This window comes from Oncorhynchus gorbuscha, linkage group LG05 (assembly GCF_021184085.1).
Source record: "Oncorhynchus gorbuscha isolate QuinsamMale2020 ecotype Even-year linkage group LG05, OgorEven_v1.0, whole genome shotgun sequence".
NCBI classification, from domain to species: Eukaryota; Metazoa; Chordata; class Actinopteri; order Salmoniformes; family Salmonidae; genus Oncorhynchus; species Oncorhynchus gorbuscha.
In genome coordinates, this window is record NC_060177.1 from 83,837,507 (window position 1) to 83,860,446 (window position 22,940).

Sequence of the window (22,940 nt, forward strand, 5' to 3'; positions counted from 1 at the left end):
AAAGTATTGATTCCAGAGCAAACCTAAATGGCAGTTGGCTATACTGGAAACTAACAATAGACTGGACAAGGCTGTATAAGATCTAGGTGCATGTTGCATCATGTTACAGGATTGCATATCTGTCTACAGTAACACTTCAGAATTTATTTAGAGGAGGCTTCAGGTTTTAATGAGTGTTAAGAATGCCAATATAAAACCATCCATCTTCATTTGACATAAACAGTGACTCATCTCATACACTTTTCCTACCCTCTTCCATCCATGGTGTTGAAATGCACTCCTACGCAACACCACGTTTCAACTATGTTGTACAAACTTGTTGAAAACACACTATGCAATATCTCTCGTTGGGAAGCCGGCTGATTCTAATAATTAGTAGTACATAGCACGTGTAATCGTCTCACAGTCAATAGCAGGAACACATCTCATACCTACTGGAGATTTTTAATTGATGTGGCCAATTAAATGGAAATACATCCATCATGACAAACCTAATCACCAGTCAATTATAGCAGTTGGTGTCGTCTCACCATATATGTCAATCAAAATCTAAAGAGACAAAGAAAACACACTTTGCAGTGTTTTTGAAAGAAGAAAAAACACACACACACACTTCCTTTGAATGTTGCTAACGCCTGTAAAGCTGCTCCATGTATAAGTATTGAAATAAGATTTATTAAGATGCTTTGCTGTGTGAAACTTGTGGCTGCTGGCATTTCAGGGAGCAGTCATTTCAAGAAGCATTTCAGGGAGCAGTCATTTCAGGGAGCAGTCATTTCAGGAAGCAGTCATTTCAGGGAGCAGTCATTTCATGAAGCAGTCATTTCAGGGAGCAGTCATTGCGGGGAGCAGTCATTTCAGGGAGCAGTCATTTCAGGGAGCAGTCATTTCAGTGAGCAGTCATTTCAGGGAGCAGTCATTTCAGGGAGCAGTCATTTCAGGGAGCAGTCATTTCAGGGAGCAGTCATTTCATGAAGCAGTCATTTCAGGGAGCAGTCATTTCAGGGAGCTTTCAGGGAGCAGTCATTTCAGCATAGCAGCAGAAGTAAGCAGAGATAGACTTTAATCACTCTCAGGGAGACAAATTAAATAGAGATTAGCACCGATCCATATAATTTTCTAGATAATACAGACGTTTGAACCACTAAGAGTATAATCATCACTGCAGTAAAGTAACTATCACAGCAGGTGGGGTTATAATGACACACTCCTTTCTATTTGGTTTCGTTTTGTTTTCCTACTTATGCTTTTTTTAACAGATGTATCTATGTATCTTATCCCAGCACATCTACTGTACTGTACTGCACTCTACTGAACTTTAATGTAAAGTACAACAGTAAGTACTAACCTGCCGGCTTGCAGAACCCCAGATATGGTGAAGAGTCCGAAGTCGGTGATGACCACTTTGCCGTTGTCATAGAAAACATTCTTGGACTTCATGTCCTTGTGTAGGATCCCCTTGGCATGAAGATAGCCCATTCCCTGAAAACAACACAAACATAACTCATTGCGAGTCTAGACTGAGTCATATTTTGTGACCAATATTGTTGTAGAAGAAATGTATTGATTGAATGATCCAGGCAGTCTCCAACACATTGATTATGTTGTTAAGGTAATGTGTAATGAGTCTTAAAAACATTACAGTACCTTAACCATCTCCTGGGCGATCTGTCTGGTCTTGTTGACATCCAGGATGACTTTGGCATCCCTCACCACCGAATACAGGGTCCTTCCCTTACACAAGCTGAGAGGGAGACATTACAACTTAACAACACATCATACATTAGAATACAGTAGATTATAATAGAGTAAGGTATGGTAGAGTAGAACATAATAGATTAAAGTAGAGTAGTGTAGTGTAAAGTGGTGTATAGTAGAGTAGTGTAGAGTAGTGTAATGTGGAGTAGTGTATAGTAGTGTAGTGTAGTGTAGAATATAGTAGAGTATAGTCTAGTAGTGTAGAATGGTGTTATGCAGAGTAGTGTAGTGTAGTGTAGAATATAGTATAGTATAGTAGAATAGATTTGAGTGGTGTAGAGTAGAATATAGTAGAGTAGTGTAGTGTGGAGTAGAATAGAGTAGAATATAGTAGAGTAGAATATAGTATAATAGAGTAGAGTAAAGTAGAATAGAGTAGAACATAGTAGAGTAGTTTAGAGTAGAATATAGTAGAATATAGTAAAGTAGAGTAGAGTAGAATAGAGTAGAGTAGTGTAGAGTAGTGTAGAGTAGTGTAGAATAGAGTAGAATAGAGTAGTGTAGAGTAGTGTAGAGTAGAATATAGTAGAGTAGAATAGAGTAGAATAGAGTAGTGTAGAGTAGTTTAGAGTAGAATATGGTAGTGTAGTGTAGTGTAGAATATAGTAGAGTAGAGTAGAATAGAATAGAGTAGAGTAGAATAGAGTAGAGTAGTGTAGAGTAGTGTAGAGTAGTGTAGAGTAGAATATAGTAGAATAGAGTAGAGTAAAGTAGAGGAGATTAGAATAGAGTAGAGTAGAGGAGAGTAGTATAGAATAGAATAATATATTCATCTTCAAAGAAAGAGAAGCATTGTTTAATGAAATCATATGATATGTTTTTTATTTTTTCCCCCAGGGGGATATTGTTGTTAATTGAATATTCAATAATGATGATGGTATCAGTCCAGTGTACGGACATATCCATTCTGTTTTGTTGTTAATTGAATATTCAATAATGATGATGGTATCAGTCCAGTGTACGGACATATCCATTCTGTTTTGTTGTTAATTGAATATTACACATTACATTACATCTCCAATACACAAGCTGAGCATTTGGCTTTGTAGTGGAGGAATAACTGTTTTGCAATCTATCCCCAAGGCCTCTCGTTTGGCCTCAGAGGGCAGGCGATGGATGAGAGCAGAGAACAACTAAAGCCAGCTGTTGACTGCCATCTATCCATTCCTGGTGAATCACAGCCAGGTGTTGACTGCCATCTATCCACTCCTGGTGAATCACAGCCAGGTGTTGACTGCCATCTATCCACTCCTGGTGAATCTCAGCCAGGTGTTGACTGCCATCTATCCACTCCTGGTGAATCACAGCCAGGTGTTGACTGACATCTATCCACTCCTGGTGAATCTCAGCCAGGTGTTGACTGCCATCTATCCATTCCTGGTGAATCACAGCCAGGTGTTGACTGCCATCTATCCATTCCTGGTGAATCACAGCCAGCTGTTGACTGCCATCTATCCATTCCTGGTGAATCCCAGCCAGGTGTTGACTGCCATCTATCCATTCCTGGTGAATCTCAGCCAGGTGTTGACTGACATCTATCCATTCCTGGTGAATCACAGCCAGGTGTTGACTGACATCTATCCATTCCTGGTGAATCTCAGCCAGGTGTTGACTGACATCTATCCATTCCTGGTGAATCACAGCCAGGTGTTGACTGACATCTATCCATTCCTGGTGAATCTCAGCCAGGTGTTGACTGACATCTATCCATTCCTGGTGAATCACAGCCAGGTGTTGACTGACATCTATCCATTCCTGGTGAATCACAGCCAAGTGTTGACTGACATCTATCCATTCCTCTCTCTCTCTCTCTCTCTCTCTCTCTCTCTCTCTCTCTCTCTCTCTCTCTCTCTCTCTCTCTCTCTCTCTCTCTCTCTCTCTCTCTCTCTCTCTCTCTCTCTCTCTCTCTCTCTCTCTCTCTCTCTCAGACCAGACCTCTTTATTATACAACCTCACAGGGTGGTCCCGCAGGTCTGGGAGAGTGTCTTGCTGGTCTGGCCGGGGTGTCTATTGATCTGTTGCTTTTGTGTGAAGTGTTGGGGCTGCGTTTGAGGGCGATGTCCTTTAGGGTCCGGGCGAAGGTGGGCACTGCTGCCTTGTATAGGTGGACCTGGTCGTAAAGGCTCTTCAAGTCTCTTCACATTATCTCTTTGATAATGTGAAAGTCCAGCTGAAACTTTTCCTCTGGTGCTTTTGAGTGTAATGTTAACTGTTTATTTTTTAGTGTTTATTTCACTTTTATTCATTATCTGTGTCACTTGCTTAGGCACTGCAAACATGTTTCCCATGCCAATAAAGCCCTTTGAATTGAGAGAGTATCATTACAGCTCCTCACATCCCAAAGCCTCCCACCTCCCATCACCCCAAAGCCCCTCCCCCTCACCCCCCTTCCATCATGCCAAAGCCCCTTCCCCTCACCCCCCTTCTATCACCCCAAAGCCCCTTCCCCCGTTACCCCTTCTATCACCCCAAAGCCTCGGCCCCCTCCTCCCCCGTCAACCCTTCTATCACCCCAAAGCCCCTCAACCCATCCTCCTATCCTCCTTTCACCCCTCACCCCACCCTCACCCCCTCCTCTCACCACAAAGCCTTCCCCTCCCCCTGAATGTGATGGATTGACGCAGCTAGGTGACATCCAGATGGCCTGAGGGCCAAACTGATACCGGAGCTTCATGCATATTCATTCATACAACGAGGTAAGGTGACAGGAGACATTTTTAGCATCTCTCTGGGCTCTGGCTCTGTGAGACGGGATGGGGACCTTATATCACCTGATGACGCACCGTCAACTACTTCAGCTACCGATAAACATCCAGGGATGAAATAAATTACTGCCATAGCTTTCAAGTGTGTGTGTGTGTGCATGTTGTCAACAGTCGGAATGAATACAGTCAGGATAGTAATACACGGATGGAGTTGTATTCGTGGCTCTCTCTGCTGAGCAAAAGCCAATAAAGTCACCAAAACACTCAGAGAGCCTTGACAAGCAGAGTAATTATTCCTTATGGATAGAAACCTGCAGTGACAGGAAACGGTTAATGATTATTCCACGCTGCGGGTGCCCTTGCAAATCAATCCACACACACAGCCACTCATGGCGAATCAAAGACAAACAATCAATATTAATATTTGCTGAATTGTCCGCATCACTGACTAACCTTTCATCCCTGCCTGGTATAAGCCAATTTCATCCTCACTCAGGTTCAATTTGACGTGTTTTTCCTGTTGGTCTCCGGGGTAATAAGCCTGAGTGGAATAATTAAGACTAGAGCGGCTCTATGCAGCTAGCTATGACATTTACTTTGATTACATGCACTCACTCATCTCAGCACTCAGGACTTGTACAAGGTAAAGCAGTCCTTTGAACTATTGTTTGCGAGTGTTGGTGGTTCGCCGAACTATGCTTGCATGATGAGTGATTTTGCCTGACAGCCAAAAGGTTGTGTTATAGCTCCCAGAGTAAATGCCTAGGCTTTAGCTCAAAGGGTTATTGCAACCTTGGGTCATGCAGACAATTCAGGGTTGATACTCGGTCAATAAGGCATTGTTTCTATAACATCCCGCATTTCAATTTACTCAACTGCATAATTCTTGAAGTTTACACGGTACTAATACAAAGTCAAGCATAACATCCTCTGGTTTTAGATTCAGTTTTTTGTGAAACATTATTTCTGCTACTTTGTGCACTGAGCTGATATCATAACAGGGGAGGACGCTTCAGACTGGTTTGATGAGTTACCTTCACATTTCCTCTGAAGAAACAATGACACAGCAGTTTAACTGCCGAATAGAGGAATTAAAGGAATTATTGTTGTTTTGTTACTTTTACCAGTTACTTTGTGGAGTCTTTCCTTTGTTGACAAAGGGACCACAGAGGAATTAATCATCAAGTTCATTTTTTGGGGGTGTCCCGTTACATGACAAACAATACCATGTCTCTAAACCTATAACGGTGCATCCTGAAAGGCCAGTCTTTGTGTAAGCACAGATCTTTAGACAACGCGCAAGGGCTGTGGCGAATCACTACACACCCGGCTTGGCTCAACCCAGTGCACTTCAAATCAGCTCAGCCAGACAGCACAGCACAGCCAGGACACTGCCTTTGGCTTCATTGAGACACCCATGTCACACAGCTGTATGATGATCTATAGTGAATCTACAAAAACATCACCTTTGTTGGAGAGAGAGAGACTCTGACTCAGGCCCCAGGGTAACAAAGACTGGGTCACTCATACTATGTAGCTAAGCTACTTCACAAAAGTATTGTATTTTTTTTTACACAGCTTCACTGCTTTACGATAGCTGGTGAGGGTTTAGGGGACTCACCTGGTGAAGATGGCCAGGTGTGGGGGGCTCATGCAGACACCCATGAACAGGACCACTCACACACACACACAGGTGAGGGTTTAGGGGACTCACCTGGTGAAGATGGCCAGGGGTCTCATGCAGACACCCATGAACAGGACCACTCACACACACACACACAGGTGAGGGTTTAGGGGACTCACCTGGTGATGATGGCCAGGTGTGGGGGGCTCATGCAGACACCCATGAAGAGGACTACGTTCTCATGTCGGGTGTTACGGTAGGCCATCACCTCCCGCTTGAAGGCCTTCAGCTGGTCCTCGTTGTCCCGCTCGATGTCGATGAGGCGGATGGCCACCTCACCATGCCAGCGCCCGTGGAACACTAGCCCGAAGCGACCTGAAGAGAACAGAAGGTAACTTAGAGATTAGAGAGGTGGACCTGTAGCCAGAGGGTCGCTGGTTCAAATCTCAAGTTGGATCTGAATTGGTAACTAAAGGACTACTAGTGTCAGATCCCAGCTAAAATGTCCCACCATTGTGACCCTGAAGCAAGGCACTTCAGGGCAGCAGGTAGCCTAGTGGTTAGAGTGTTCGGTTGCTGGATCAAATCCCCAAACTGACAAGGTAAAAATCTGTCGTTCTTCCCTTGAACAAGGCAGTTAACCCACTGCTCCCCGGTAGGCTGTTTTTGTAAATAAGAACTGACTTGCCTAGTTCCATTATTATTATTTTTGAATCTAGCTCCAAGGATTCTGCACAATGGCTGACCATGTGCTCTTTTCAAATGACTGTGACTGCATTGTATGGGGCAATATAGAACAGATGTAACAGTTGGACTAATACAATTGTTTTGTATTCTATTCTATTACCTTTCCCGATGAGTTCTCCGATCTCCAGCTGTTTGAAGGGGATGTCCCACTCCTGGAGGTAGATGGATGTCTGGCTCGCCTTGCGGGGGAAGTTACGGGCCGACAGCAGAGACAGGTTCATCTCCTCAAATTCATCCTCTGAATCCTCCACCTCATCGTTCTGTTCAGGAAAGGAAGATGAAGAGGACAGGAAGATGAAGAGGAGAGGAAGATGAAGAGGAATATGAAGAAGAAGATGAAGAGGAGAGGAACATGAAGAGACAAAGAAGAGGAGAGGAACAGGAGAGGAAGATGAGGGTGAAGAGAAGATGAAGGGGAGAGGAAGATGAAGAGAGGAAGATGATGAGGAGGAGAGGAAGATGAGGAGAGGAGGAGGAGTGGAAGATGAAGAGGAGAGGAAGATGAGAGGAACATGAAGAGAAGATGAAGAGGAGAGGAAGATGAAGAGGAAAATCAAGAGGAGAGGAAGACGAGAGGAAGATGAAGATGAAGAGGAGAGGAAGATGAAAAGGAAGATCAAGAGGAGAGGAAGATGAAGAGGAAGATCAAGAGGAGAGGAAGATGAGAGGAAGATGAAGATGGAGAGGAGAGAAAGAGGAGAGGAAGATGGAGAGGAGATGAAGATGAAGAGGAGATGAAGAGGAGAGGAAAATGAAGGAGAGGAAGAGGAGAGGAAGAGTGAAACTCCTTTCAATCCAGGTCCACAATAAGTGTTTTATTTGTATTTATGTTGTCACGCCCTGGTCGAAGTATTTTGTGTTTTTTTTCATGTATTTGGTCAGGCCAGGGTGTGACATGGGTTTCTGTATGTGGTGTGTAGCTTAGTGGGATTGTAGCTTAGTGGGGTGTTCTAGGAAAGTCTATGGCTGTCTGAAGTGGTTCTCAATCAGAGGCAGGTGTTTATCGTTGTCTCTGATTGGGAACCATATTTAGGCAGCCATATTCTTTGGTTGGGTGATTGTCCTGAGTGTCTTGATGTCCTTGTGCGATGTATGTTGACACAAGTATAGGCTGGTTTCGGTTTTCGTTTCGTTTATTGTTTTGTAGTGTTTAGTCGTGTTTACGTTTGTTTAAATAAACATGGATCGCAATATACACGCTGCAGTTTGGTCCGACTCTCCTTCACCATATGAAAACCGTGACATATGTATTTTTTCATACAACACAAAAACAACAACAAAACACCCACTATACAAAACATTCTCGAAGATGGTCAACATACAATTTACAAATTCTGTCAAATATGTCTGGTTTATCCTGGATGTTCTGTAAGGTCTAACGGGATGTAGCTAGATCGTTCAACCCTGCAGTTTGTTATTGAGGGTGGATAAGAAACTTTCCAATTGATGGCTATTCATTTTTTTTTGCAGCAATTAGATTACAAAATATTCTCTGATATTGATCACCAAAATGTACATTTCCCAAGAAACATAATCGTGGAGATGGATGGATATAAATTCCTAGATACAATGAAATGATAGCACATACAGTGGGGCATAAAATTATTTAGTCAGCCACCAATTGTGCAAGTTCTCCCACTTAAAAAGATGAGAGAGGCCTGTAATTTTCATCATAGGTACACTTCAACTATAACAGACAAAATGAGGAAAAAAATCCAGAAAATCACATTGTAGGATTTTTTATGAAATTTATTTGCAAATTTTGATTTAATAGGTTCGATGGATTTGAAACTGGCAAGGCCTGGAATAAATACATCAACCTTGGTAATATATTTATTTTGAAACTGTTGACCCTACCTAACATAAGAATGGTGAGAGGTCTTCATCTCTGAATATTAGATTAAACCTTATCTATTAAAGGGATACTTCGGGATTTTGGCAATAAGGCCCTTCCTCTACTAGCATGCTAGTAGATACCATAGACTTCCAGTCATTGTGCTAATGCTAGTTAGCATTAGTTTGCGAAACTACCTCTAACCTCCTTTATACTGGACACAGATACATAAAAATGGTTTCCACAAGTTTATCTGACTCTGGGGAAGTAGATGAAGGGCCTCAATGCCAAAACCCCGAAGTCTCCTTTTAAAGAAGAGTAAATGACTTTATATGCTTCCTAAAGATTGCATGGTATTAGTACACCAACGTATTGCATATATTTCTTTGTCCATGTCCATTTAAATGTACTTTCAAAGCTTGAGAAGTCCTGATTGGAAATTGACATTCTTTCACTCTGAATCCTGATACAGCACTATATGTATCCAACAGTAGTAAAATAAAGTACAGAGAATGTTCTGGTGCAGATAAATGAACTAAAATGTAATCTGCATACAATGATATCACATGTTGACCTCCACCAATCTCTATTCCCCCGGATTGAGCCATGAGTTCTAATTATTGATGCTATGGGTTCTGTGGCGAAAGAGAACAGATAATTAGACAAACTAGTTGTATACTTATTTAATGTGTTATCCTCTATCCTCTGGGCTCTACTGTGGAATTATTACATTATATTCTAATAAAACCTAATTAAATGAAATTGAAACGGTGAAAATGGCCAGCCTTGTTGTGTGGTTGCAGAGGATTGCCATCTGGAGCGTCAGCATGCCAAACTATAACAAAAACAGATTCTATTCAGAAACAAATCCCACAATTTCATTAGAGCGTGGACTCACGTCTGATGTAGGTTCCACTTCAATCTGTAGTGAAGGGTTTAAAGGGTTCATCTCGACTCTGTAAGCAAGAGGAGGGCATGCAGATGGGATGAGCATTTTACATTGCACATGCTAGAATCATACACACATTTTACATTGTACACGCTAGCATCATACACACATTTTACATTGCACACGCTAGCATCATACACACATTTTACATTGCACACGCTAGCATCATACACACATTTTACATTGCACACACTAGCATCATACACACATTTTACATTGCACACGCTAGCATCATACACACATTTTACATTGCACACGCTAGCATCATACACACATTTTACATTGCACACGCTAGCATCATACACACATTTTACATTGCACACGCTAGCATCATACACACATTTTACATTGCACACACTAGCATCATACACACATTTTACATTGCACACGCTAGCATCATACACACATTTTACATTGCACACTCTAGCATCATACACACATTTTACATTGCACACGCTAGCATCATACACACATTTTACATTGTACACGATAGCATCATACACACATTTTACATTGTACACGCTCGCATCATACACACATTTTACATTGTACACGCAAGCATCATACACACATTTTACATTGCACACGCTAGCATCATACACACATTTTACATTGCACACGCTAGCATCATACACACATTTTACATTGCACACGCTAGCATCATACACACATTTTACATTGTACACACTAGCATCATACACACATTTTACATTGCACACGCTAGCATCATACACACATTTTACATTGCACACGCTAGCATCATACACACATTTTACATTGCACACGCTAGCATCATACACACATTTTACATTGTACACACTAGCATCATACACACATTTTACATTGCACACGCTAGCATCATACACACATTTTACATTGCACACGCTAGCATCATACACACATTTTACATTGCACACGCTAGCATCATACACACATTTTACATTGCACACGCTAGCATCATACACACATTTTACATTGCACACGCTAGCATCATACACACATTTTACATTGCATACGCTAGCATCATACACACATTTTACATTGCATACGCTAGCATCATACACACATTTTACATTGCATACGCTAGCATAACACATCTGCAATGAACCGTGTTGAATCACGCATTATGGACGGTGATTAGACACCATGCATTTTCTGAACCCTCTTTTCTGTTTATCTAGCTAGGTGGCCAAACAGAAAGGCATTCTACAGGTAACCTCTTCCAACCTCTGTGTCATCAGTAGAACTGTGTACACACACACACGCACACACGCACGCACGCATGCACACCCGTACGCACGCACGCACGTTCATGCACACACACACACACACACACACACACACACACACACACACACACACACACACACACACACACACACACACACACACACACACACACACACACACACACACACACACACGTACGCTCGCACGCACGCACGTACACGCACGCACGCACACACACGCACACACACACACACACGCACACACACACACACACAAACTGTGTTGTGATGGAGACGGTGTATGAAATTATGTATGTGATTCCTGTGGTATACATGGCCCCTGGTAGGACCTCAGTCTCCTAATGAGAGGATCCAGCCAGGGCCAGAGAGAGGCCCTCATTAACCCAGAGAAGAGGCGGGGGGAAATTGCCAGCTGGTACTAGACTCTGGCTGGGTGAGGGAGTGCATGGAGCCACACACAGAGGAGAAGACTGGCTTTAATTACATCATGAGAATGTGGGTTTCATAACCAAGATAATGGATTCATATTTGTCAGAAAGCAGAGGAAGAGAAAAAGAGAGAGAGGCAGGAGAGAAGGAGAGAGAGAGGGGAGAGAGCAAGAGAGAGGGGGAGAGAAGGAAAGAGAGAGGGGAGAGAAGGTGAGAGAGAGGGGAGAGAGCAAGAGAGAGGGGGAGAGAAGGAAAGAGAGAGGGGAGAGAAGGTGAGAGAGAGGGGAGAGAGCAAGAGAGAGGGGGAGAGAAGGAAAGAGAGAGGGGAGAGAGCAAGAGAGAGGGGGAGAGAAGGAAAGAGAGAGGGGAGAGAAGGTGAGAGAGAGGGGAGAGAGCAAGAGAGAGGGGGAGAGAAGGTGAGAGAAGGAGAGAGAGAGCAAGAGAGAGAAAGAGAGAGAAAGACATCGAGGGAGAAAAAGCAAGATAGAGAGAGAGAGAGATGGCTGCACCTTTCCCTAGTCATATTGACACTGAAATAACACCTGTGTCAGTCACTTAGAAGGAATAGAAAACATTAGAATGTCATTAAAACACTAACCCATTTCTGTCAGCTTAAAAATACACCAACAATTGACTATGAAAATTGTCTATGAAAGCTAGTTTAGGTTTAGGTTTATTTGAACATCTTGGCACATACAGTAAGCAGTTTCTAAAAGCTAAAGTTACTGAGCGCTACCTTGCATTTATTCATGTGATCAATTTAGAGTCCAAAGACATTGGCATCACTCCTCGTCTTCTCCTTCTGCTTGTTTTCGGCAGCCGTGGCTTTTAGAAACCCAAGTGGAATCCAGTTGGCATCCTAACTATAGCATGCGGTTAAGGCCATGTTAACATTAGCCCCAGAGTGTTTGTCTTGTCCCGCATCTCTCATTGAAATTGTCACAAAAACGTCTTTGCTCCAATCATTTTGAGTCCCTATCCATCCCTCGACCAATGGAGGGACAGAGACCGACAGATGAGATGTAATATGAGGCTTATCTGAAACGGTCTGTTTTTGCCCACAAGATCATATGAACATTGCTCTGCGTCGCGCTACAAAATTTCTTGGCATATCATTTAAAAATAAAATGGATGTCATTTTCTGACCTACTTCACTGGTGGAGGGAGACAGAGGAAGAATCAGAGAGAGCTATCCCACTGGGCATATCTAGTTTTGATTTCCATTTGCTTGAGTTTTCAAATAACGTGAATTCAACGTGAAATCAATAGGAAATTCCCTTAGGGGCGGCAGGGTGGCCTAGTGGTTAGAGGAGGTGGCCTAGTGGTTAGAGGAGGTAGCCTAGTGGTTAGAGGAGGTGGCCTAGTGGTTAGAGGAGGTAGCCTAGTGGTTAGAGGAGGTGGCCTAGTGGTTAGAGGAGGTAGCCTAGTGGTTAGAGGAGGTAGCCTAGTGGTTAGAGGAGGTAGCCTAGTGGTTAGAGAAGGTAGCCTAGTGGTTAGAGACAGGTAGCCTAGTGGTTAGAGGAGGTAGCCTAGTGGTTAGAGGAGGTGGCCTAGTGGTTAGAGACAGGTAGCCTAGTGGTTAGAGACAGGTAGCCTAGTGGTTAGAGGAGGTAGCCTAGTGGTTAGAGGAGGTAGCCTAGTGGTTAGAGGAGGTAGCCTAGTGGTTAGAGGAGGTAGCCTAGTGGTTAGAGGAGGTAGCCTAGTGGTTAGAGGAGGTAGCCTAGTGGTTAGAGGAGGCAGGTAGTCTAGTGGTTAGAGAAGGTAGCCTAGTGGTTAGACACAGGTAGCCTAGTGGTTAGAGGAGGTAGCCTAGTGGTTAGAGAAGGTAGGTAGCCTAGTGGTTAGAGGAGGAAGGTAGCCTAGTGGTTAGAGAAGGTAGGTAGTAGAGGTCGACCGATTAATCGTAGAATGTATGCACACATGACTGTAAGTCGCTTTGGATAAAAGCGTCTGCTAAATGGCATATATATATATATATATATTAATCGGAATAGCCGATTAATTAGGGACGATTTTAAGTTTTCAAAACAATCGGAAATTGGTATGTATGGACACCGAATTGGCCAATTTTTATTATTATTATTTTTTAAACCTTTATTTAACCTTTATTTAACTAGGCAAGTCAGTTAAGAACACATTCTTATTTTCAATGACAGCCTAGGAACGGTGGGTTAACTGCCTCGTTCAGGGGCAGAACGACAGATTTTTACCTTGTCAGCTCAGGGGATTCAATCTTGCAACCTTACAGTTAACTAGTCCAACGCTCTAACCACCTGATTACATTGCACTCCACGAGGAGACTGCCTGTCACGTGAATGCAGTAAGCCAAGGTAAGTTGCTAGCAAGCATTAAACTTATCTTATAAAAAACAATCAATCATAATCACTTGTAAACTACACATGGTTGATGATATTACTAGTTTATCTAGCGTGTCCTGCGTTGCATATAATCGATGCGGTGTGTATAGTTGCTCCAATGTGTACCTAACCATAAACATCAATGCCTTTCTTAAAATCAATCAAGTATATATTTTTAAACCTGCTTATTTTGCTACAAGAAGTCCAGGTTAGCAGGCAATATTAACCAGGTGAAATTGTGTCACTTCTCTTGCGTTCATTGCACGCAGTGTATATGCAACAGTGTATATGCAACAGTTTGGGCCGCCTAATTTGCCAGAATTTTATGTAATTGTGATATAACATTGAAGGATGTGCAATCTAACAGGAATATTTAGACTTATGGATGTCACCCGTTAGATAAAATACGTAATTGTTCCGTATTTCACTGAAAGAATAAACGTCTTGTTTTCGAGAATATAGTTTCCGGATTCGGCCATATTAATGACCTAAGGCACGTATTTCTGTGTGTTATCATGTTATAATTAAGTCTATGGTTTGATAGAGCAGTCTGACTGAGCGATGATAGGCACAAGCAGGCTCGTAAGTATTCATTCAAACAGCACTTTTGTGCGTTTGCCAGCAGCTGTTTATGACTTCAAGCCAATCAACTCCCGAGATTAGGCTGGTGTAACCGATGTGAAATGGCTAGCTAGTTAGCGTTTCAAACGTCACTTTGCTCTGAGACTTGGAGTGGTTGTTCCCCTTGATCTGCATGGGTAACGCTGCTTCGAACAAGGCAGTTAACCCACTGTTCCTAGGCTGTTATTGAAAATAAGAATTTGTTCTTGACTTGCCTAGTTAAATAAAATAAAAAACATTGTTGATGACTTTTTGCAAATCCAATTAGTTTTCCACTTCGATTCAAGGTCATTACATTGGTGTTTCGGGTTGAAATGGCGTGGAAACAACGTTGATTCAACCAGTTTTTGCCCATTGGGATTTTAAAGAATGTATTTATTGACTAAGGTCAGAATACAATAGTCCCGATAACTCATGTTGTTTATACTATATCCACGATGTCAACAGCGTTATGGTCGACACTCATCAAGTTACTTGGCAGACTTCCCTTCAACCACCTCTTCTTGATTGACTAAGGTCTGAATTAAATCTCTGACAGTGACTGATCTGCTCCATGGTGTGTTTCTGTGGCAGACACAACTCCCAAGGTATTGGGAGACATTATGTCGCGTGTCAACTCAAGGATTGATACCTCACTGACATTCTCATTAAATGTTGATTGCATGACATTGGTTTACTACCTGGTACCATGGTTGAGCCAAAACAAATATAAAGAAAGAAATCCCTTTTCCTAGTTTCCTACTTACCCTGGCTCAGACAGGACAGGGTGCAGGATGACCTGGGGTGCCCTGCTGGGGGCCTCTGGGGCCAGGGCCACATCTAGAGAGGAGAGGTATATTGTAAATCATCACAACACTGGGCATTACATTGTCTTTATACCACAGCACAGTGTAATATCACATACAGTGCATTTGGAAAGTATTCAGACCCCTTGACTTTTTCATTACGTTACAGCCTTATTCTAAAAGTGATTAAATAGTTTTTTTCCTCATCAATTTACACACAATACCCTAAAATGACAAAGCAAAAACAGATTGTTAGATTTTTTTTAACCAAAAAACTGAAAAAAGTAAGAAAAAGAGGGGGAAAAAATAAACAAATACACTGAATATACAAAGTATATCCCCTTCAAATGAGTGGATATGGATATTTCAGCCACACCCTTTGCTGATAAAATGTAGCAGACCGTCATGCACTCTCCATAGACAAACATTGGCAGGAGAATGGCCTTACTGAAGAGATCAGTGACTTTCAACGTGGCACCATCATAGGATGCCACCTTTCCAACGAGTCAGTTTGTCAAATTTCTGCACTGCTACAGGTGCCCCAGTCAACTGTAAGTGCTGTCATTGCGAAGTGGAAACGTCTAGGAGCAACAACGGCTCAGTCACGAAGTCGTAGGCCTCACAAGCTCACAGAACGGGACCGCAGAGTGCTGAAGCGTGTTGCAACACTACCGAGTTCCAAACTTCTTCTGAAAGCAACCTCAACACAAGAACGGTTCGTCAGGAATTTAATTAAATGGGTTTCCATGGCCAAGCAGCAGCACACAAGACTAAGATTACCATGCGCAATGCCAAGCATCGGCATTGGACTCTGCAGCAGTGGAAACACGTTCTCTGGACTGATGAATCACCCTTCACCATCTGGCAGTCCAACAGAGTGATCTGGACTGATGAATCACGCTTCACCATCTGGCAGTCCAACAGAGGGATCTGGACTGATGAATCACGCTTCACCATCTGGCAGTCCAACAGAGTGATCTGGACTGATGAATCACCCTTCACCATCTGGCAGTCCAACAGAGTGATCTGGACTGATGAATCACGCTTCACCATCTGGCAGTCCAACAGAGTGATCTGGACTGATGAATCACATTTCACCATCTGGCAGTCCAACAGAGTGATCTGGACTGATGAATCACGCTTCACCATCTGGCAGTCCAACAGAGTGATCTGGACTGATGAATCACCCTTCACCATCTGGCAGTCCAACAGAGTGATCTGGACTGATGAATCACCCTTCACCCTCTGGCAGTCCGATGGATGAATCTGGGTTTGACGGATGCCAGGAGAACACTACCTGCCGCAATGCATAGTGCCAACTGTAAAGTTTGGTGGAGGAGGAATAATGGTCTGGGGCTGTTTCTCATGGTGCAGGCCCCTTAGTTCCAATGAAGGAGAAATCTTAACGCTACAGAATACAAAGACATTCTAGACCATTCAGTGCTTCCAATTTTGTGGCAATAGTTTGGAGAAGGCCCTTTCCTGTTTCAGCATGACAATGCCCCATGCACAAAACAAGCTCCATACAGAAATAGTTTCTCGAGATCGGTGTGGAAGAACTTGACTAGCCAGCACATAGCCCTGTTCTCAACCCCATCGAACACCTTTGGGATGAATTGGAAAGCCGACTGCGAGCCAGACCTAATCGCCCAACATCAGTGCCCAACCTCACTAATGCTCTTGTGGCTGAATAGAAGCAAGTCCCCTCAGCAATGTTCCACCATCTAGTGGAAAGCCTTCCCAGAAGAGTGGAGGCAGCTATGGCAGCAAAAGGGGGACCAACTCCATATTAATGCCCATTATTTTGGAATGAGATGTTCGACGAGCAGGTGTCCACATATTTCTGGCCATGTAGTTTATGTTTTATTGTCACATACACCAGATAGCATAGGGGTGCAGAGGTTGCTGCAGTGCTGCCTGGTAAATCAGAATAAATAAATAAATCAAATCAAATATTTATATTTATTCATTACTATTGTATGAGCGGACCAAAACAGTCAACAGCAGCACAGAGAGAAAAAAGGATTTAGGTACCCCCACAACTAAACTTCTTCCCGCGGCCATGTTGTGCTGCTTTGTCTTGCTTTGTGTTGCAAATGAGTTGCTTGATAAGCTGGTAAGTACATGTAATACAATTATATTTCAATGTTTTAACTGACATTTCATGACACTACTCATGACTCCATAACATACACTATGAGGAGCAGTGCTATATCAAAATATTGTATCTCTGACTCTTCCAAAGGTTACACCCCGTTTCACCCCCATACAGATGTAGGATCTTCATTTGATCACGCTGTCGTTGAAATAAAAAGGTGCAATGTAGTCCAGGTTTAAAAAGCCTTCTAAAGTTTGCCATTTTCACTTTAAAATGACAGACTTTATTTTCCCTAATTAAAACGTATCAACCATAACAAAAAACACAATAATTCAGATTACCTGTTGCTGCAGGATTACGATCCACAGCTTTAAAAGACTGTAATTGTCACGCCCTGGCATCTTTGTTTTCTTTATTATTTTGGTCAGGTCAGGGTGTGACGAGGGTGGTATGTGTGTTTTTGTCTTGTCTAGGGATTTTTGTAATTCTATGAGGTTTTGGTATGTCCAGGTAATGTAGGTCTATGGTGGCCGGATTTGGTTCCCAATCAGAGACAGCTGTTTATCGTTGTCTCTGATTGGGGATCCGACTTAGGTTGCCATTTTCCATTTTGGTTTTGTGGGTTATTGTCTATGTGTAGTTTGCATGTCAGCACTCGTGTTATAGCTTCACGTTCGTTTTGTTATTTTGTTAGTTTGTTTAGTGTTCTTCGTTTAATAAAGTAGAATGTATTCATATCATGCTGCGCCTTGGTCTCCTTGTTATGACGAACGTGACAGTAATGGCTCCTCTCCTAGTAACCTAGTAACCTAGGAGAGGAGCCTGAGGAGAGGAGCCTGAGGAGAGGAGACTTACGAGAGGAGACTTACGAGAGGAGACTTACGAGAGGAGACTGAGGGGAGGATAGGAGACTGAGGAGAGGAGCCTGAGGAGAGGAGATTGAGGAGAGGATGCCGGGAAGAGGAGACTGAGGGAGAGGAGAGGAAAGTGAGGAGAGGAGACTGAGGAAAAGGAGAGGAGACTGAGGAGAGGAGAGTGAGGAGACTGAGGAGAGGAGCATGAGGAGAGGAGACTGAGGGGAGGAGATTGAGGAGAGGAAAGTGAGGAGAGGAGACTGAGGAAAAGGAGAGGAGACTGAGGAGAGGAGAGTGAGGAGACTGAGGAGAGGAGCATGAGGAGAGGAGACTGAGGGGAGGAGATTGAGGAGAGGAGATAAGACTGAGGAGAGGAGACTGAGAAGAGGAGATTGAGGAGACTGAGGAGAGGAGCATGAGGCGAGGAGACTGAGGGGAGGAGCATGAGGAGAGGAGACTGAGGGGAGGAGCATGAGGAGAGGAGACTGAGGGGAGGAGCATGAGGAGAGGACATCAAAAGTACCCTCCTCCTTCGGCCTGGTGCAGTATGGGTATCGTAATGCTCAATTATAAGGCACTTACCTGGGAAGATGAACTGCTGCTTGTATTTGAAGTAAGAAGAGGCTGGATCGAAGGAGAGAGAGAGAGAGAGAGAGAGAGAGAGAGAGAGAGAGAGAGAGAGAGAGAGAGAGAGAGAGAGAGAGAGAGAGAGAGAGAGAGAGAGAGAGAGAGAGAGAGAGAGAGAGAGAGAGAGAGAGAGAGAGAGAGAGAGAGAGAGAGAGAGAGAGAATCAGAGTTATGGTGCAGACCCTTTTTGTCTTCTTTCACTGACAATCAGCACAGAGCTGGGTTCATAGAAGGGTATAAATGACAAGAATGAAATGTCTTTCCTAGACAGACAGCTCTAAAAAAAAATCTAACAGTAGTAACACTAAATGTACTACTTCTATCAGAAGAAATGTCTAAATGAACTTTAAATAAAGTTTGATTTGAGACTTTATCTGGGGGGAAAAACTCAATGTTTTCATTTAAATCCCGTACCTGTTAAACTGAACTGTTTCTGTAGCCGTGCCGACTGTGGGGAGGGGTGCAGGGGGAGGGAGGGGTGGCACTGGAGGGGAGGGGGGAACGGGGGAGGAAGGAGTGGAGGAGGTGGTGGAGGAGGGGTTACTACTGGAGTCTGGCTGGTACGGGACAGGTATGTGATCCTGAGAACAGAAAGAGATAGAGAGAGAGCGGGAGAAAGAAAGGGGGAGTGAGAGTGAGAAAGAGTAAGATAGAGGAAGAAATAGGGAGAGAAAGTGAGAGAGAGGGAGAGTGGGGGGGGGTAAAGAGAGATACAGAGAGAGATAGAGGGAGAGAGAGGGGGGTAGAGAGAGATACAGAGAGATACATAATTAAATAGACCAGTAATTATAGTTGATCTCTATGGCCATTAGCAGGTGGAACTAGTATATTTTCAGACTCTTCCTCATTCACAAGATAGCACCTGACAACGCACCTGTTGTCTAATGGCGTTGTTAGGATGAGGGTCCATAGAGATACTAGAGAGATATGTGCTCTTGGAGCTAAAAGCTCTTTTACGTGGTAGGGTAGAAATGAGTGGCCTTGGTTGACCTCTCTCATTATGGAGTGTTGCTGTGTGTGTTGTTGACTTATAGCTGCTAATACTATGTTCATTTCCTGGTTGTATTGGGGAAGTCGTACAGAGTGAGGGAGTGAAAAAACTCTGGTCTCAAACTACACTGGTAATGGTCATAGTGAATTAGCAGATGTCCATTAAAAGCATCTCATTAAAAAAGGATAAACAACGAATGACAGGACACAGTGAGGTAAAACGGCAAACTGTAAGGGCCACAAAATGTTGCCTAAAATGCCCCTTATGAAATTATGATGAGGGTGTAGAGGTTTTCAGTTCTGTAATCCCAAACAGTGTTTGAAGAATTGTAAAGTATACATCTGTTGGCTACGGTTTGAAGAGTGAAAAGGAATTAGTACAACAACAACAAAAACATCCAATAGATGAATCCAGTACTGCTAGTCCGTCTGAGAGACTGAGATTCAGGGGATTGCAAACAGAAAGTAAGAACAGATGGACTTTTGATAAGACAAACCTCAGATGTGGAGCCCACAGCAGTTTGTGTGTGTGTGGGGGGGGGGGGGGTACGGTGGTTCCTACCTTGTTGATTTTGCTGGTTTTGGGCAGCGTCTGACTGATGTGCAGGTCTGTGTACCTGAGGGGGTTGTTGATGTCACATGGTACCGATTCAGTCCGTACCAAACGAGCTGGTAGAGACAGAATCAGACGTAAACAACAGAACACTGAGTGAGGGCTTTGAGCAGATGAGATATGGCTGTCCATTAGAGAAGGTCTTCATCTACTCAAATTTCTAAATGGGTTAAATGGAAGATGGTCCCTTGTTACTATCGCAAGGGAACACTTAAGAACAACGTAAGATAGCTGGCCAACTTCAAATAGCAGAGACTTCAGAATGTTTCTGTGGTTAAAAAAAGAAAGATTGATAAATGGACTGATTTACCTTGATTTCCTTGCTGATCTGTCGCACCAGTTGGGAGAAAAACAGAGACGTGTAAAGAACATACAGTAAAAACTAACTCCAGATGACAGAGAACCTTATAAAGTACTATTTCCATAACAAAACCACTATAGCAGAGAATGTGTCACGCTCTGACCGTAGAGAGCCTTTTAATGTCTCTATTTGGTTTGGTCAGGGTGTGATTTGGGGTGGGCATTCTAGGTTTCGTTTTCTATGATTTTGTGTTTCTATGTTTTGGCAGGGTATGGTTCTCAATCAGGGACAGCTGCCTATCATTGTCTCTGATTGGGAACCATACTTAGGTAGCTCTTTTCCCTCCTTTCTGTGTGGGAAGTTGTCTTTGTTTGTTGGCACTATAGCGTCACGGTTGTTTTGGATGGTTTATTGATTTTGTCGAGCTTCATAAGAAATAAAGGAATATGTACGCTCACCACCCTGCACCTTGGTCGAGTTCTTTCAACAGCCGTGACAGACTGAGTATTATTTTAAAGAAATACTTCCATAACAAAACCACTACAGCAGAAAATATAGCAGAGAATGAGTATTATTTTAAAGAAATACTTCCATAACAAAACCACTACAGCAGAGAATATAGCAAAGAATGAGTATTCTTTTAAAGTAATACTTCTATAACTAAAGCACTATAACAGAGAATGAGTATTCTTTTAAAGTAATACTTCTATAACTAAAGCACTATAACAGAGAATGAGTATTCTTTTCAAGTAATACTTCTATAACTAAAGCACTATAACAGAGAATGAGTATTCTTTTCAAGTAATACTTCTATAACTAAAGCACTATAACAGAGAATGAGTATTCTTTTCAAGTAATACTTCTATAACTAAAGCACTATAACAGAGAATGAGTATTATTTTAAAGAAATTAATACTTGCATGACAATCCTAATAAGTATTCCTAAAATGAATATGTTTTGCGCTGCTGAATTACAGTAGGGTTATATACAGTGTCTCTCCTAACTTGAGATACATGTGCAGTTTGTGTTACTGCTTATGTTGAGAATACCACTAAGACGTTGTGTGGCCTGTGTGTCAAGGTCTACAGCTATTAAAATGATGCATTAAAACGCTTCCAGTCGCTTTCAGAAACACATCTTCCAAATGACATGATGTATAAATTGTAAGACAAGTGGTGAAATGGTCCTTGAAGTTATGTGGCCTGTACATGAAGTCAGGCTTCAGCCTTACAGTAAGCTGCTGGTATACAGTCCTTTTGTTACCTTTGAGGGGGTTACTACCTCCTCGCTGGATGATCAGCAAATGGCAAGGCGGGGCTTCTTTGGTGCATTTGTTATGGCACTTCAGCCTAGTGAAAAAACAGAATGATATACTCTCTGAAACCAGGGTCGTGCCTGAAATGACACCCTATTCCCTATATAGTGCACGACTTTTGATCAAAAGTAGAGCACTGTATAGGGAATAGGATGCTACTTCGGACATAACCCCTGACCACTGAATCTCTGCTATTCATTTTCAAAACAGTTCAAATCAAAATGTCTTGAATAGTTAATAGCCTGGGCCATTAAGGAAATCAAAAGCTGTCCTTCTGTCAAAGATTTCTCATTCGGCCGATTGAGAAATTGGTTCATTTCTTTGAGTAATCTGTTTAAAATGATAATGGTAATTGATGTTCAGTTCCTTTTCAGAGACTTTTCAAAGTATACCGTGACAAATGATCTTTACAGAGTTCTAATAAGAATGCATGGATGACAAAAAAGAGCTTATGACCCATAACCAACCAGCATAATGATTGATGTAGATTTTCTTTTACTTCACTAAGCACACCAGGATACATTCTAAGAAACATTTGATGCATGGCAATAATGTTATGTCATGGTGTAGACATGCTTTTCACGAACCAACATCATTTTGGGAAGAAGGACCTACTTGCAGTTTTTACATTTGAGTCCAAACAACATTCCTTTCCCACATACTATGCATGTCTGAGACATCCAATACTTGGTGGAAAACCTGCAAGGACAAGAGAGAGAGAGAGAGAGTGAGTTCAGATCACACAGACAAAACATCTTCTACTTGTTTCTCCATGCATAAATGAGTCCCCAAAATACATAAAAACAGCAGGTGTGCATCACTGCACAGAGGAAACATCACTGATTGCTTGTGACCTTTCAGACAATGATTCCTATTCCCACGTGATGACAAATGGCTTTTGTCATAGAACGCCTCATATTCACAGGTTAACCTTTCCTTAACATATGAATGATGGGCGCCTTTAGGCTTATTCTTCCCCCTTCTTCTAAAGATTGTCGTGCTAATCTCCAATGCACCTTGATTCAATTTGGGGTTCACCTGGCACTCCTTTCATTATGCCCCTCCAATGGTGAGTTTGTGGCT

General features: G+C 42.6%; 1 protein-coding gene across 1 annotated transcript in view; it reads right to left on the reverse strand.

Moving 5' to 3' along the window:
• Positions 1–22,940, reverse strand: part of LOC124036586 (kinase suppressor of Ras 2-like) — a 113,856-nt gene that overhangs the window by 14,677 nt on the left and 76,239 nt on the right. Inside the window, 13 exon segments of the mRNA XM_046351339.1 lie at positions 1,349–1,482; positions 1,648–1,744; positions 6,267–6,462; positions 6,935–7,094; positions 9,567–9,624; positions 15,020–15,092; positions 18,593–18,634; positions 19,052–19,122; positions 19,124–19,218; positions 20,190–20,296; positions 20,551–20,568; positions 21,806–21,891; positions 22,473–22,556. Of these exon segments, the coding sequence (XP_046207295.1) occupies positions 1,349–1,482; positions 1,648–1,744; positions 6,267–6,462; positions 6,935–7,094; positions 9,567–9,624; positions 15,020–15,092; positions 18,593–18,634; positions 19,052–19,122; positions 19,124–19,218; positions 20,190–20,296; positions 20,551–20,568; positions 21,806–21,891; positions 22,473–22,556 (1,221 nt within the window).